General features: G+C 51.2%; 1 protein-coding gene across 1 annotated transcript in view; it reads left to right on the top strand.

The window, feature by feature from the left end:
• Positions 1–17644, top strand: part of CACNA2D4 (calcium voltage-gated channel auxiliary subunit alpha2delta 4) — a 115267-nt gene that overhangs the window by 88526 nt on the left and 9097 nt on the right. Inside the window, exons 28-35 of the mRNA XM_039868795.1 lie at positions 4979–5040; positions 6256–6300; positions 6540–6602; positions 14934–15004; positions 15440–15515; positions 16055–16107; positions 16423–16478; positions 16779–16799. Of these exons, the coding sequence (XP_039724729.1) occupies positions 4979–5040; positions 6256–6300; positions 6540–6602; positions 14934–15004; positions 15440–15515; positions 16055–16107; positions 16423–16478; positions 16779–16799 (447 nt within the window). The remainder of the gene's footprint in view (positions 1–4978; positions 5041–6255; positions 6301–6539; positions 6603–14933; positions 15005–15439; positions 15516–16054; positions 16108–16422; positions 16479–16778; positions 16800–17644) is intronic.

Genomic DNA, 17644 nt, shown 5'->3' with positions numbered 1-17644 from the left:
GAGGGAAGCAGGAGCCCAAGCCTAGGCATCAGGGGACTCAGAATCTAGACCCTGCTGCTCACTAACTAGCTAGCAGCTAGTTAATTGCCTGGCAGCCAAGGGCCCCAGTTTCCTGCCTGTAGAAGAGGGAGGTAGAGATCCCGGACCTCGCTCCCAGCAGTGGCACTCTGGGCCCTAATACTCACTGAGTGCCTGCAGACTCTCCAGCTCGTGTTAGAAAAGGCTGCCCCTCTTAACCGTGCAGCTCTCCACCCAGTTACACGCAGTCTTTGGGCTGGGATATCCAGGCAAAGAAGGAGAAAGGGCAAAGTAGCTATGAGAGTTAGAGGGTAGAAGATGACGCTTCTGACTCCTCCGGAGCACGGCACCTGACAGGGATCAGGTCTCTGTGTGTGTGCAGGTGTGCATGAGCATGTGCGTGTACGGCTGTTTTGTTTTGCCTTCTGTGATGACAAAGCAGCACCCAGGTGACAGCCAGGATGCAGAGCAAACAGGTTCATCTTGATAAGCCGTCTGCCGCCTGTGGCCTTATTGAGGTTCTTTGTTAGGCTGTCTGCCAGCCAAGGAGATCTTACAGAAAAGCTGCTTCGGAGGAATGCACAAGATCATTGTGGAGAAGCAGGCGAAAGAAGGCAGGGAGAGGGACAGGCCCAGCCAGCGCCCGGAGATGGGGGTCTGATTTCTCCCCTGTCAGGTTGTGGCAGGTCCCTGGGGACCAAGGGCAGGGTCTAAAACAAGGACATGCATGCAGGATGGGCGAAAGCCACCCAAAAGGCTGAGCGCTTGACATTCCCCAGGCCCCTTTGCTTGGATTTCTCTCTTCACCACAAGTTCTGACCCCGCCTGCGAACAGCACCGTGAGGTATATCACACAGTAGGATTATTTGGAGGGGCTGGGCAGAGGGCAGCCAGCCTGATGCTCCCCAGGTGAAGGTCCACTGAGGCTCTGACAATAGCACCTGAGGGAGCAGGCGGCTGGAACAGGAATCTTAGCCACCCTGACAGGTCTCCCAGGAAAGGAGTAGGGGCTTTCTCAGTGTCTGGGGTGGAAAAGCACAATTTGGGTTGTGAGGAAGTAGTTTAACAGAAGGATTTAAAATAATTAAAGCCAAGGGGTGCAGGCCATTAGGTATGGCAGAACACAGCCAATTTGTTGTTACGGACATTCCCTTGCGTCTCACCACCTTCCCCATTCCATACCAGCCAGCACCTAACACGAGGAAGTTCTTTGCGACTCATCTAAATTCCCTGTTTCTTAGTGGATTTCCTCCTGAGTCTTCAAGGGAATCCAAGCACAGCTAAATCTCTAAGACCTCAAGTCGAGCATCTGTAAGAGGACAGGGCTGTGTACGGGAGGATGGAGTCCAGCAAGGTCTCAAACCCTAGGACAGAGAGATCTTGTAGAATTTGCTTCCCAGTCTAGGGGCTGACCCAGTGGAATTCACAAGTATTTATTTAGCTCAAAAAACATGCATTGCACTCCACTATGTGCTAGGTATTATTCTAGGTGCTAGGGATAAGAACTCAACTCCCTTGCCTGCTATTAACCCCTATTCTAATAGGATGAGACAGACAATAAATGAGAATAAAATAAATAAACCATGTTGCTTAGGAAATAAAGTGATGAGATAGAGAATGAATGGAGAAGGGGAGAACTGCTCTTTCTGGGAAGGTTGGGAAAGGCCTAAGAGGTGATATTTGGGCTGAGGTCTGATGACCAGAAGGAGCCAGCCATGGGAAGTGCTGGGAAGAGCATTCCAAGAAGAGAGAACAGCCAATGCAAGTGCCCGGGAGTGGGAACTAGCTTAGCAAGTTTGAGAGAGAAAGGGATTCCTGTTGAAATCAGAGACTCAGCAGGGCCAGCTCCTTAGGATCTTGTAGGCAGCAATACAAAGGAGTTTAGGTTTTGTTCAAAGAGCAGTGGGAAGACTCTGCAAGGTTTGAAGCAAGGGAGTGAAGTAATTCAATCTCCAGAAAGATCACTCTCATGACTATGTGGAGAAAGTGGATCATGGAGGGCAAGGAAACCACTTAGGGGTCTATTGCATTAATCCGAGGGAGAGATGATGGTTTTTTCCATGGTAGTAGCTGTGGAGGGGAAGAGAAGTGGAGAGATTTATGAAGTTTTGGAATAAGGTCTGCAGAACTTGGATGCAATGAGGGAAAATGATAACAATTAGGTAGAGAATGTGCTCCCAAAAAGGGAACCTCAAGGAGGGTCAGGTTTGGGGAGGAAAAGCCAGAGTTAGGTTTGGAACGTGTAAAGTTTGAAGCGCTGATTGATGACACAAATGAAAATGTCAGCAAGTAGTTGGAATGTCTTAAGCACCGCAAAGGATCCCCAGGGCTTGCCTCGGAAGAGCTCATGGCTCAGCTGTGAGATGGCACCTAGCGAGGGAGAATCCGCTGTGTGCCCCACTCCTGCCATTTCTACTCAAGAGCCTCAAAAACCTGTTTCATTAGAGAAGAATTAACTCCACCCTCTCAAGACTCCCTCTGTTAGAATCACAGAATTTCTTCCAGCTCAGAAATGTCATTCCATGAGACTTGGCACTGAGCAATTGGCAGAGAAGCAGAGTCTCTCTCCAGGAATAGTCTGAGAGCTATTTGACCACGGGGGCCAAGGACAGGGATAAACAAGCTTTCCTAAATCCCAGAAAGCTGATCATTCTAAGCATTCGTGTGACTCCTGTCTGAGAATTTTTAGTAGGTCCCTCCTCTTTTATTCGACCTTTTACTACAGGTGAAAGAAGTCTGTCTAAAATGGATATCAAAGGTGATCTTAAAAGGGAGAATAAGGAGTGACTGAGGGGCCACCTCAGCCTCTCTCAGAGAGAAATGCGAGAGCCAAGAGGGGACCTGGCAACCACAGCTGGGCGCCAATACTCCCCTTACCTGCTGATCACTCCTGCTGTGTCTGTGTCTCTGGTCTTTGTCATGAAGAAGGAGGTCTACCTGTCCCCTTTCTGAGGCCAGTCTTTTCAGCCACTTGGACCTTGAAGCAACAAAGAAGCCCCCATAGAACTCAAATGTTTCCATATCACAGGACCTTATCAAGACTTCCAGCCACAGGGTTGCCTGAGACGTCAAGGGAGGGGAGAGGCCTCTCAGGGCCTTGGTATCTTCATCTGTAAATGGGAATAAGCTCTAATGCTGCATTATTCAATGTGGTGGCCACCAGCCTTATGTAGCTATTTAAATTTAAATTAAAGTTAAATAAAAAAATTTAAAATTCAGGTCCTCAATCAGAGTAGCCACACCTCAAGGGCCTAATAGCCACATGTGACTAGTGGCTACTATAGGGGACAGTGCAGATCTAGAACAGCTCCATCATCTCAGAAAGTTCAATCAGACAGTGACATTTTATAACAGTAGTTCCTAAAATATGGCCCCTGGACCAGCAGCATCAGCATCACCTGGGGACACTTTAGAAGTACAAATTCCCAGGCTCCACCCCGGACCTACTGAATGAGAAACTCTGGGGATGAGGTTTTAATAAACCTTCCAGATGATTCTGATGCATGCTAAGGTTTGAAAATCAAGGCTCTAAGTCCATCCCTTCCCTGGTGTCTGTCTGTCTGTCTGTCTGTCTGTCTGTCTGTCTGTCTCTCTTCTCTCTCTCTCTCTCTCTCTCCCCCTCTCATCAAATTTCTCTAGGATTATTTCATATTGAAAACACAAAAGGATACAATTCTGTATCTCTGTGCCATACTGGAACTCCAGTCCATTTTTGAAGAGCCAGCTGAGTCTCAGGAAGTCAGAATGATTGTAACGGACAATCTCTGCAATGAATGGCCATTGGGATGACCAGAATGTTTCATAAAAACGGCATAATGCCTAGGAACCCAGATGCATTCCCATTCTACAGATGAGGGGAACTGAAGAGTGGGCGAGTGCTTGCCTCTCAGCTTCTTCCTGAGCTCTAGGGCTGAGTCAGGCCTAAAGAGTAGAGAGTTTAAGAGCCTCAGGACGGACCCAGTGAATCCTGGTTCTGTATTTAGGAGCCAGGTGACTTGGGCAAGCCATATAATCTCTGTAAGCTTTTGTTTCCTCAGCTGTGAAGTCTGAATAATAATAGAACTGGTCTGCTGTGTGGATGAAACAAGCTCATGGATGTAAAATTCCCTGGCACTCAACACATTTTCAATATTATTATACCAGGCAGTAGGAAGTCGGCCTAGTTTTTTAAAATTTTTTCTTTTCAATATAAGCTGCCTTTTCTTTCTATTCTTTGGCCCCAAATTTCTCTTAGGATGTGAGCACCAGTTTGCATGCTGTATGCTTATTTGGGAACCAAAGAGGTATGGGTGGCCCTTGTAAGTGGTGTCATCAAAAAAGCAGTTTTTGCAGACTGGTAGAGTCTCTAAATTTCTGGAACCTACCTGCAAACCTGCATAAATGGTAAATCTGATTATAACTCCGGGCAGAGTGGGGAGACCCTAGGCAGAAACTGAGTACAAGAGAGGTTGTTACGTTGTTAATCAGGCTGGAAATCAAGGCGGCCCCAGGAGTTACCCAACCCCCAGTGGTCGTGAATTCCAGTCCCACCACTTTTGGTCACATGACCTTGAACGAATGTCTCTGTCTCTCTACCTCTTTTTTCCATCTATGGGAAAGGAGAGAATGGTCTGCCCAGTGCACCTGCCTTGAGTTCCCCGGGATCCAAGGAAGAGTGCCGTCCTCGTTGTTCTCTAGAATTCAGGCCTCTTGGACCATTTTCTGGTATCCTCTGCGATGGAAAGACAGAAGCTGCCAGTCTCTCCTGTTCTCCTCAGGAGCCTCAGTTCGCACTCTGCCATCTGACTCAGATCTCCCCATCCTTTCTCTGCCCGGGTGCTATCTCTCCCCTCAGTTCCTGCCGATGCACCTCCTCTCTTTAACTTGAATCTATTTTTTCTCTCACCTTCTCTTCCCTCCCACCATTCCCCTCCCCCAAACACACTCATGGTCTTACCCTCCCTCTTCCTGCTTCCTGCAGCAGTGGGCATCCAAATGAGGCTGGAGTTCCTGCAGCGCATGTTTTGGGCAGCCACACAGCAGGTGGGTGTGATGGTGGCAGAGCTAGGTAGGGGCCGGAGGACTCACCAACATTCCCGTGGTGAGGAGGGGCTGCTGCTCTCAGACCTGCTCTCCCAGCTGCCCCACTACCTCTCGGGCCACCTTCGGGGTCCTCTGTCGGCTCTCCTGGATAATCTCCTTCTCTGTTGTTCTCAGCTCCCCATGCCTCTGCCACCAGCCTCAGTTTCTGGTCCCAGCCTTCCCTACCCAGTGCTCTCTCTCAGCTTAGACCTGGGACAAAGGGCAAGACACAGCGTCCCCTTTGGGCCTGGCCTGTCTTTTGCTACGTCTCTGCTGCCCCGAAGCCCCCTGCACAGCCTCCCCACAGGGCAGAGTAAGGAGACTACTTGACTCAGCCCCTCTGGTCAAGATCCAAGCTGTAGTTGTGGCCTGCCCATCCCTTCCCATCATTATTCAAGGGCTGCCTCACCACAGCCCTTCCCATCCCGCCTCTTCCTTTCCAGCCTCTGCTCCCCCGAGCCCTCAGACTCAGGCTCTTCCAGGCTTCCTTGGGCTCCTCACTGTCCTCCACAGGCTCCTCCAGCCCCGAATCTGCCCCCACGGCAATAAGCCTCCTCTGTTCCATGGCCCCCATTCACTTGTTGCTTCGTCGTCACTTAGACCAAGTACAGGGAACCAGAGAACGAAGATGGAAGGGATGGGTGGGGGAAGAAGCAGCAGCCCAGTAGCCTGAGGTCAGCCCCCACGTCATGCAGGATGACAAAGAACAGTAAGAAGCCTGCCGGGAGGCTTCCAGTGATGCGGTTGACCTTCTCTCTTCAGGGGCATGGCTCCCTCAGAGGGGGCTGACCCTGTGTGCTCTGGCTGCTGCCAGCCAGCAAGGGTCCTGCTTCAGTGCCCTCCCCACACACATGCACACCACATCAAATACATACATGCACACACCCCACATACATACCATACGTGCACACATACTCATACCACATACCACATACCTTACACATACCACATACCTTACACATACCACATACACAGACACACATCAAACATGTATACCATACATACACATACACGTGCACATACCACAAGTATGTCCCAAACACACATCGACCAGCCCCACACGTAAATACACAACACAAATGTACCACACACAGCACTCGGACACGCTCACACACCGTGGATCTGCCATACAGGCACGCAGGCACACATGACGTACCATTTCTCCTCTCCTTCCAGTGCGGGGCTGTGGGCGAACCGTGCCCAGGGAGCTGCCAGGACAGTGTAAGTTCCTCCCCAGTGTGAAGAGGGCAGAAGGCAGACGCCATGGGCTCCTCTACCGCACCCTCTTGGTGGGCCGCCTCCCTCCTTCCCAGACTCCCTCCTTCCCTGCAGTGCGGGGCTCCGCAGAGGGTACCTTCTCACTAGACATGAAGGTCTGCCTTCTCAAATGTCAGGACAGGCGGGGACCCTGGGGGTCAGCGGTAGGGCCTGGCCTCATGTCCCTTCCGGTTTCTCCTCAGGACCTGGACTGCTTCGTCATCGACAACAACGGGTTCATCCTGATCTCAGAGAGGTCCCAAGAGGTAAGGTGCTGGGGAAGTGGAGGTAGAGAGTCACGTCATCCAGCAGCCGTGTCATCAGAGAAAGGAAGCAATCCTAGTTTAGAACCAATTAGGGTGAAAGGTCTGAAGAGAATGAGGTCTCCTCTTGAAACCAAAGTCAACACGGCAAGATTACAAAATTCAGACACTTTTCAACTGAGATGATCAGAGAAAATATCACTTCTTTACTTTGTCCGTAACTAATGTGGCCGGCTCCTGTGGTTGGTAGGGAAATTGTTCACACAATGAGAGGCTCAGCAAAGCTACATCGCAGGGCCCCACGTTTTCTGTGCTGCAGCTGTGTCACTGATAGGCACGGCCTTCGAGAGGCCTCCTCCCAGAGTCCTAAGCACCCTCCTATTCCTATTGCTCATTATCTCAGTCCCCTCTGTCACATTCCTCTGGTCCTTTGTCCATTCAGGGTGCTATAACAAAAAATGACAAGTTGGGTGGCTTATAAACAACAAAAATTTATCGTTCACAGTTCTGAAGGCCAGAAATCCAAGGTCAGGGTGCCAGCATGGTTGAGTGAGGGCCCTCATCTGAGTCACAGACTTCTCATTGTGTCCTCATGTGGTAGAAGGGACAAGGGAGCTCTGTGGGGTCTCTTTGACAAGGACATTAATCCCATTCCTGAGAGCTCTGCCCTCACGACCTAAGCACCTCCCAAAGGAGTCCACCTTAGACCATCAGCTTGGGGTTTGGTTTCAACATGTGAATCTGGGGGGACACATTCAGACCATAGCACCCTCCCCTTCTACCTTCATGGGGCCCAGAAGGTCCAGGCCTTCCCCACTGTGTGCTGTCTGGACCTCCCTCATGGAAAATCCTATTCTAACCCAGCAAGCCTGACCCTCCACTTGCTAGAGAGAAAATAAAGGGACGGAGACAATGCTTCTCATGCGGTAGCCCGGCTCGCACACCCGGTCTCCCCTCAGGCATGTGGCTGTCTCCCTGGACCCCACATGTGCTCAGAAAGGCAAAAGAAAAGGTACAATCATAATTCTGCATTTGTTCGGCTCCAAACTGGGCCCCCAAATTAATTGTTTATTTAACCGGCAATCGAACTAAAAAAGAAGCTTATTCAAACCTGAACCAAACCTGAATATCTTTACGTGAAGTATTTCCTTGAAACAAGCCAGAGGCATCGAAGTGGGCTCCAGGCTGAGCCTCAGCGGAAGGGATCCAGTGTGAGCTTTGCCACAATTAGATATGTGATTCGGTTAGGCAGTTTCCATGTTCTGTACCTCAGTTTCCTCCTCTCTAAAATAAGGGAGCTGCACTCCAAGGTTTCTAAGGTTACTTCTGGCCCTGCGACTCTCAATGCCTGGGGTGTCAGCAGAGCTGGGGAAGCAGGCTGGTGTTGCCAAGGTCGCGGCCACGGCTATCCCTGTGCTCTGACCTCACCAGAGCCAGCCGCAGGGTCCAAAGATGTTGTCACCATGGCAGGAACCAGGGCATAGGAAGGAGAAGTGGAAAAGAGGGCAGCTGAGGAAGGGGCACCTGCAGCCATGGCATCTGACTCCTTAAGGAGAGTTTTTCAATGACCACTTCGGTAGAGCATGTCTCAGCAGCAGGAGTGAAGAAAAGATGGTGTCACCCATTTTCCTCATTAGTAGGAGTTGGGGGCCGGCTGACTATCATGCCATCTCTAGTAGGACTCGAACTGCTAATCACTCACGTGGTTCTCTGGGTACCTCTCCTTTTCTTCCTTGTCCCTTTCATCATGCCCCCTTCTGGCCATGCCCACTCTTCTTTGGACAGAGCACCAATCCATTTAATATTTCTCAGATGCTCTGGGAGAAAATGGGTGATGAAAGAAGCTGAAACCAGTTGTTGGAAAGAGGCTTTGGGCCGATCTGATGCTCTCAATCATTCATGCCTTGACCCCTGCTGCCCTGAGGAACTGAGCCGGGCAGTGACTCCAGGTCCCTCTGGTGTTGGCTTTCAAGAGCCAAAGTTCCAGAAAGAGTGTGGAAGTCTGGACGCTTGGGAAAGAAAGCGGCAAGACACAGAGAGAGAACAGCCAAGTCTGAGAGGCCATGCTCTGGAGTAGGTGTCAGCAAACGGTTTCCGATAGGGCCAGATAGTGCATGTTTAGGCTTCTGGGTTCAGACTGTCTCTGTCACAACTGCTCAGCTCCGCTGTTGTAGTGCGGAAGCAGCTACAGGCAGTATCTAAATGAATGAGCATGGCTTTGTTCCAATAAAATTGAATTATGGATACTGAAATTTGAATTCCACATAATTTTCATGTATCATGAAATATTACTAATCTTTTGATATTTTCCAACCATTTGAAAATAGAAACATGTTCTTAGCTCAAGGGCCAGATTTGGCCCATGGGCCATCATTTGCTGACCCCTGCTTGAGAGATAGCAGGACGACCTTGCAGGGAGTAAGGCCCAGTGACAGGCACCCCCAAAGGGCCCTTTGCATAACTCACTTTGGTCCTATTGCACACCTGCTCACATGTCTTCACAAATCATGACCTCACCGGGTACAACTCTGGCTAATATATGGTAGCAAACAGTTGTTGAGAGATTTATATTTTATAAAGTAGATGTCTACTTAGCTCATTTATCCCTGCTTTCTCAACTATTCTTATAACATTGTCAATAGTTTTTAAAATCCTTTGTAAAATAAAGCAGGGTGTAAATAAAATGAAATCTGATGTTCATTGAGAGGGTCGGGACCGTTTAGAAGCTCCTTCAGAGCCCCAAATGCCTACCATACTTGGTCACCCTCGCCTCTAACACAGCCCTTTGCTTTCCTCTCCGCCCTCCCCCACTGTGAGTCCCCTGATCATCTCTGGTGATGTTATTAGTCTCATTTTATACCAGAGGAAAAAACTGAGGATCTGCAAGTTTAAGTTATTGAACCTAAAACTCACAGCTACAGAAAAGCCAGACTTACAAGTAAAGAGCAATGATGTGAGGGGGAGAGAGTTTCTAGAAAAGACCTCTGGAGAGGAAAGCCAAACTGAGAGAGCGTGGGTTCTGACAGAAATTGAGAATTTGTTGGGCAGGTGGGTGACCCTAGGGAGAGTGGCCTTCTCTGGAAGATGTGGCAGGCTGCAAGTCCGGTGAGCTACACCCAGGCCAGAGACACCAATGATATAAGCAGCACCTGGCAGCCATCCAGGTCAGGCTACTCATCCACTTATATTTGCTTTTTCCCCCACAAATAATTCATTCAATAATTCTGTAGCAGTATCTATTGCTGCATAACAAATTACCCTAAACTTAATGGCTTAAAACCACAAGACTTGCTATCTCCCAGTTTCTGGGGGGTAAGGAATCTGGGTGTGGCTTACCTGGGAGAGGCCTGTAACAGGGCTGCAAAAGGCGTCAGCCAGAGCTGCTCCATTCAAGTCATTTCAAGTCTCTACTAGAGGAAGCTGAGCTCTCAAGCTCATTCACATGGTCACTGGCAGGATTCAGTTGCTAGCTGGGCAGGCCTCTCCAGAGGGCAGCCCTCAACATGGCAGCTGGCTTCATCAGAGCAAGTGTGCGAAGACGAGCAGAGAGAGGACAGCAAGAGGGAAGTCACGGTCTTGAGAACCTAATTTCAGAAGTGAAAAGTGACATCTGGTCACTTTTACCATATTCCATTCACTAGAAGCAAGTTACTAGATCCAGCCTGCACTCAGGAGACAGGCTTACACAAGAGTATGACTGTCAAGAGGCTGGAGCCATTGTTAAAGCATTTCAGAATTGTCCCACCACACACCCACCCACCCGTCCAAACCTGCCCCACCCTATACACACCTAAGCACCACCAACTGCCACATGTCCTGGGCCCTCTCCCAATTCACTCCTCCCCCTCCCTCTTCTATCCCCAGGCTTCAAAGTGTGGTGGGGGGACCAGCAACATCAGCAGCATTTGGTAGCTTGACAGAAATGCATGTTCCCAGGCCCAGCCCCAGACCGAGGGAATCAGAAACTCTGGGGTGGCCCACCATCTGTGCTGTGGCAAGCCCTCTCGTGATTCTGGTGTGTAAAGTCTGAGAACCGGTGCCTAGGCCTTAATGCCAGTTACAGTTGATTTGGATGTACTTTACAGACTGGGCTAATGTGCCAAAAGGTCAGGCTACTACTTCTCCTTGCCAAGGTCCACCTGGGGGCTTGAGCAGAGAAACCTGCCACTCTTCTAGATGCAAAGATTCTTCCCAGACAAGTCCTCTCCAGCCCTTCCTCACAGAGGTCTTCCTACCCAGCAAAGAGTATGCATACAGAAGCTTCAGAGCACCATCTGCAGCCTGCCTGAGGGAGGGATGCTTGGCTGTCCCCTGGTCCTGGTAGTGTTCCAGGCCTGCTGATTAGACATTTGGCCTCACTGGGCCTTTCAGCTCAGGGCTCATTCCTATAATAAAGAACTACAAATGACAGGATTACGGCCCTGTATTTGGGGCCTAGAAAGAGAGTAGACAGCTGGGACCAAGAGAGAGACAACAGCTCCGTGGATTTTTGTAGTGTTTACAGTGGATCTATCACCCTGGATTTGAGGACTCTGAGTCCTTCCATTTGCCTGTGGGAAGCACCCACACACAGGAGCTTCAAAATGGACCTTGAAGGGGCAGCAGAACTGCAAAATCAGATACCCCATTGTGGTGTCTCTCCCTACAGGCTTAAATCTCAGAAGGCATATTACCTCCTCCCTCCTCACCCTCAGCCCACAGAGCCAGGTCCTGCAAGGCCTTCAGACCAGGGCAACCCTTTCTGCCCTCTCAGGACCCCTGATGCGCCCTTCCTGGGCCTCAGCTCTGTTTTCTTTGGCTCTCCTTCTCCTTCCTTGCCTGTCCAAGTCCTTTGTCCTCCCTGCTCACACGGCACGGCAGGCTGTCTTTGAGTCACTCCCAGTGCAGTGAGTGAGGCGGGTGCAGGAGAAATGCTGGCCTCCCTGCCCTGCACGTGCTCGTGAACTTGCCCCTCCAGCCCCCCTCCTCACCACCTGCCTAGCCATGTCTCTGGGCTCTCCCACATTCTACTTTCCTGGGGCCAAGGCAGCCTCATTTGGGCAGCTCAGCCTGGGTGTCTCTTAAGTGAAATTCAGCGGATCACTTGAACCCCAAGATGGCCGATGGTGGCAGAGGCTCTCCAGGAGTGTGGAGCTGGTGCCCACTCCTCCACACTCTTCCTTGCCCCACTGTGGGGTCAAAGGTGCTTGTCAGGAGACTGGGCAGTTCAGGGGAGCCAGGTGGAGCCAGCAGGAAGGAGGGAAAGGTCTGGTCCTCACTTGGAGCCAGGTGCAGGGATTTCACGCTGGTAACTCATTTAATTCTCACACCCCTTAAGACGATGAATTATCCCGTTTTTAGAGAAGAAGAAACTGAGGCTATTCCTAGGTAAGGAAACCATGTGACATTTGCTCCATTCAAACACCAGAGTGAATCTTCGCCTCAGCTCATTCTCCAGTCTCCCTTCTCTCTAGGGACAGCAGCCTCACGCAGGCATGCAAATTAGCTTATGACCAGGGACTGCTGCCGGCCAGCAGGACACTCGTTAGTTCTGCTTTATTGGCTGCCACCTGCCCCATCTGCTTCCTGCTCCAGGCTCTTGGGTGGTACCTCACAATACCTCATTCCAGACTGGAAACTCAGGAAGCCCCAGGCCCTTTGCTCCAGCCCCAGAGCTCGGCAGCCCAAGGGACCATTGCTTGTGTGGGGGTCATCCTGGATGAAAGCAGAGCCCTACCCCGGTGTAAGCAAACCTCGTCGGCAGATAGAGCTCCTGGCACAGGAGCCGGGGGTTCCCAGAGCTGTTTTACAGTGCTATGGCTGTAAGGAGACTGTAGTCTCCCTCCTGTGATGTGCTCTGGCTGCCCCTCCGCGTTCATTCTGGGGGGCCTAAATTGACAGGGTGCCCAAGGTTGACTGTTTGGACCTTGGCTTTGCAGTTTCAGGAAATTCGACCAATTTACCTATTTGAGGCACCGATTTACTCTAAGTTCAAATAAAATTATATCAGCTAGGAATTGCGTACTCCTGTCAGGAATAGAATCCCCACCACAGTGACTTAAACAAATGAAAGGTGTATTTTCTTTAATTGGATGAAGGCAGCCCAGGCCTGGTATAGTATGGTCACCAGGTGTCCCCATCCTCAAGATCACAAAATGGCTTTAGGAGCTCCTGCCTTCTGGTCCACTTTCCAGAGGAGAAAAAGGGGACAGGCAACAGCCAAGAACAAAGTGCACCTCCTGCAGAGTCATCTCCCTTTAAACAGATTCCCGGAAGTCCATCCTGTGACTTTGTTCACATTTCATTGGTTAGCTCCAGCCGCAGGAGAGTCTGAGAAATGTCGTCTTTTAGTTGAGCATCTTGCTACCATAATTAAAGTTGGGATTGCGGGACTAAAGAAGGGGAGGATAGATATTCTCTACCAGAGTGACATATCCTAAAAATTAAGTTGCCTCTTTACAGAGGAGGATACATTTTTTCCCAGTGTCCAGGATCCTGTCTTACTCTCGGGGACCTCCTTTCTCAGAATCAAGTGCCCGAGCCAACAGGGTTTTTGGTGAATAAGGCTAGAGTGAGGGAGGAGAATGGGGCAGGCATATGGGAATTGGGGCCAGCCTTGTAAGGGAGCCTCAATTCCACCTCCCTGCACATTCTCTGCCTGTTCACTCAGACATCCTGAGTCACTCAGACATGCACTGAGTAATAACCGTGAACAAGATACTGTGTGGTCAGTGGGGAGCAGGGAGATGGATTCCTGCCCAGCAGGATCCTGCTGTATGGTAATGCAGGGACACACACACACAATATCTGGAAGAGCAAAAAGCAGCTGAGAGGGACCCCTGGAACTAGAGGAACTCCAGAGCTTTCGAGGCTGTGCTTTGAGGAACAGAGAGGGTTGGCGGCCTCTCACCTTCCTGCCTGCCATTCTGTCACTGGAATGCCCTTACCTTCTCCCTGCTATCCCCTGCTGTCCCCTGCTCTCTGCGAAGAAGCCGCTCAGCCCTCCCTGTCAGAACACACAGGCCTTCCAGGCACAGAGACAGCAGAGCTCAGATAAGTCTGAAGACCTCATGTTCGCAACTCTCGTTTTTCTCCTGTGTGGTTTTGTCATTAACCTGTCAGTTTCTGAGTACAGAGGAAGGAGGCATTAATTCTGACTGGAAGGCAAGGAAAGAAAGACTCCTTGGAGTGAGGAACGAGGAAGGGTAATTAAGGCAAGAAGAAGAGCCAGGCCTAGTGTCTTTTTGTCACACTGGCCACCACTCACCCAGCATTTACTGTGGGCCAGACACTTGGCAAAAATTAGCCCCAATCTTTCTAATAACCTGCTGTGGCCACACAGCAGACAGTGGCAGACCCAGAATTTGGATCGAAATCCAACACCTAGGTCCAAGCTCTTCCACTGGACCAGCAAGAGCAAGAGGCAGGGCGAGGGGGAGGGCAGTGCAGGAGTGAGGCTGGAGGGCAGTCTGAGGCCGCAGAGCAGGCATGAGGGTGAGCTGACCAAGGGACCTTGTCGACTGGAGGGTACCCCGGACACAGTCAGGTGCTCACCTACTGTTGGTTGATGGGTAATGAAGGAGAGACAGAGGAAGAGGGTGCAGGGGTCCCGTTCTAGGAAACAAAAAAGGGAGTGCCCAAATCCCAGCTGTGTGTGAGAAAGGTTTTCCAGCAGTGGTGACAGTGACGGGGGACGGGGAGAGAACTCAGTTACGAGGGCCAAGTGGACTGCAGAGGGGACGAGGGCGTATGTGAAGTTGCTATCCATGGAGTCGGGATGGTGAATGACAGATCCACAGTAAACACTGATTAATTGGAAAAGAGAGAAGCCAGCGCTGGTGGGAGGATGGAAGGGAGCTGAGGGAGGGGAAATCAAAGACAGCTCCCGAGTTCTCACACCTACTGAGCCGGGTGATAGGGGTGCCAGTGTGAGACACAGAAAGAAATACATTTTATATCTGACCCAGCATGCGCGCGCGCACACACACACAACATATATACCATTAAATTTCGCAAAGCTTTGTTTAACCTTACTGTAAGCGATTCACACTGCAAGTGTTCAAAGGAGTTCTGTACCTTTTTTTAAAAAATGTGATTGTAACCCCAGATTGATTTCATAGCCAGCTAATGGATTATAACTTAGAGCTTAAAAAGCACTGAAATGAGAATATGGCGGGGGATCGGGTTAAAGCGGGGAGGGGGAATAAATCCTGTTTTGATTATGTTGAAGAGCATTTGCAGGGAAAACCCAACTGGCAGTAAAGACTGGAGCTCAGAAATGAGCCCTGGGCCAAGGCAGGTGGTTTAGAAGTCCTCACCCTTCTCTCTCTGTTTCTCAATCTCTCTCCCTCACAGGTGGGAAGATTCCTAGGGGAGGTGGATGGTGCCCTTATGACCCAGCTGCTCAGCACGGGGGTGTTCAGCCAGTAAGTGGGACATGCTTCTCCCCAGTCTGAATACACGCAGAAAAGGCGGGTTCTGATGCTAAATGGTCCAGACAGATCTTGGAATCCTGACCTCAAAAACTTATAGTGAGAGCCCCAAAGAGCTCCAAAAGCAATCTTTCTGAAGCTAGAGGTTTGACAGGGATGGGAGGGGCATAAGTTCATGTGGGGCCTTGGAAGGAAACCCAAATTTGCTATTCCTTTTCTTTAAAGCAAAGTACAGAAATGTAACTTTTGGCATGTGCTGTCTTCTGATCTTCCCATCTTAACATATGCACCTGTCAGGAATCTCAGAGAATGAAAACCCTGCAGCAGACTCCTCTGGGGCAGGGGATGGGGACAGGATGGGGACGGTGACAGGATGGGGAAGGAGCAGGGAATGGGCTGGACTTGCCATATCCTGTCTCCGGTTTTCAGAGTGACCATGTATGACTACCAGGCCATGTGCAAACCCCCGAACCAGCATCACAGCGCCGCCCGGCCCCTGGCCAGCGTGAGTGTTACCCTCGACCTCTCCTCTGCCAGACAGCAAGCCCTCCACCTACCCTAAAATGAGGTCACCTGGTCCCTTGTCTCACTCATTCGTGGGCATCTGGCCTCAGGGCCCCACTTTAAACTGACCAAAAAGTCCTCTCCCACTTCCGCCTGCACCCCTGATCCCTGCACTCAGCCTGCCCCAACCCCAGCCCTGAAAGGCTTACCTTCGGGGCTTCAGGGAATTATTTTGGCAGCTCATGAAATACAAGGCCTCTGGCTCCTAACCTCACCTTCTAGTGTGGTCTCACAGACTGTCAGGAGCTCTAGGCCCATCAGGATGAAGCCTGGGCTTCTTGACGGGCATGTCGAACCTGAGATGTCTGGCCTGCAGTAGGAGTTTCTCAGAGAAATCAGCTTTCCGGGCTCCCCCTGCTGGGAAGGGGTTGGGTGGTGGCAGCAGGAGGGGGCATCCCAGGGTCGTGGTCTCTAATGGTGGTGCTGATTGGGGCACTGTCCTGGGCCTGGGGTTAACCGTGTGTCCCCTCTCTTCCCCAGCCCATCTCTGCCCTCCTGACTGCAACCAGATGGCTGGCAAATGAGCTTTTGCTGTGAGTGGGGGGCTGAGGCTGGGGGCTGGGGTCTTCACACAGGTGTGGTTTCTGAAGGAGCCCTTAGAGCCAAGCTGTCTGAGGTCCCCAGGACCCCAGAGGAGGAGGGCAAGGTCCCAGGGAGGAACTGGCCCTGAGTGTATGAGGCCTCCTCCTCCTTCATGCTGCTGCCAGGGAGGGGCACCTCTCTGCCCACCCGGGAGCCCTGAAGCAGGGAGGAAGGTGTCCCAGAGGATGGGGGCTGGACCGGGGACCACCTGGGAGCGCTGGTGCTCCAGCTGTCAGGCCTCCGAGATTCAGCTCTGTGTCCGACAGGTTCCTGCTGGAGTGGAGCACCTGGGGCTCCCAGTATGCGGACACTGGGGCGGAGGGTGAGTACATGCTACTGTAACCAGGTGTTTGATACCAGTGCCATTTGTCAGCTAACGGGAAACACATCACCTCTAGGTGGGTGACAGAGGGGATGGGAACTCTGGAGAGTTCATTGTTCAAATCTCATCCTGCTTGGCCTTCTCTCATCACCTTCCCCTCACTCCTGGCTCCCCTCACCTCTCTGTGTGACATCATACCATCTCTGGACACCACTGCTCCATGCGACATCATCACCCTGTGACGTCCTGACCTCATGTGATGTTATGCCCACCCTGCACCGTGTCTCATGTTCTGGGCAGCCAAGTCTGTCTTCCATCACTGTAAGTAGCACCCACTATGGAACCAGGTGGATGGGACAGGGTAGCACAGAGTTGCAAAGGGCCCATCCTCAGTTCTCCATTAAAGGGGTGCACCCAAGAGGACTGAGCTGTCTTCATCCCCAGGCACCCCTGACTCAGGGGGCCTCTCCCAATTTAAAGCCCCATTCCTTAGGGGCGGGAAGATAGTCCAGACCTCATCCCACACAAGGACAGTCTTACGCCAGGGAAGATGGAACGCCCCAGCCATCTCCGTGGGTGAGAACATTTATAAGTCTAAGAGGTCATGTGGTCCAGTGGCTATGACCACAGGCAAGTGAGTGGCCATCAGGTCACCCTGTGAAGCACAAACAGTGGTGCCTTCAGCTCAGGCGTCCCCTGCGCCCTCAGCAGTGCTCAGGTTGAAGGGGTGGCAGGCAGGGGCCTCGTCTGATCACTGGGACACTCTCGGGATAATATATGTCCCATGACCTTCTATCTGAGGACAGTGTTCCTCAAAGCCCTGACCACAAATCAAAGAAATGTCCTCACTGTCAGAGCCAGCTGTGATTCTGGACCACACCCCAAGGAGAGCGAGGCTGCCTTATCTTAAAATGCAAAGGGACATCATCACTTCCACTCCCTGGTGGCCCGAGGCTCCCCTTCCACACAGGACCATCTCTCCTTAGCTGGCTTTGCTCAACCCCTCCATGCCGATAGAGCCTCTTCTGTGGGGTTCTGCCACTGCTCCACTGCCTAGGCTGTACTCCCCAACTCTGCTTTTTCACAGAGTTTGGCTTCCTGATGAAAAAATAATTTCCACTGTGTCATCTCTCTGACTGTGCTTCACTCCCTCCCTCTGCCTCTAC

Source organism: Pteropus medius, unplaced genomic scaffold, assembly GCF_902729225.1.
Source record: "Pteropus medius unplaced genomic scaffold, Ma_sr-lr_union100, whole genome shotgun sequence".
NCBI lineage: Eukaryota > Metazoa > Chordata > Mammalia > Chiroptera > Pteropodidae > Pteropus > Pteropus medius.
This window is presented reverse-complemented; position numbering and strand designations above follow the sequence as displayed.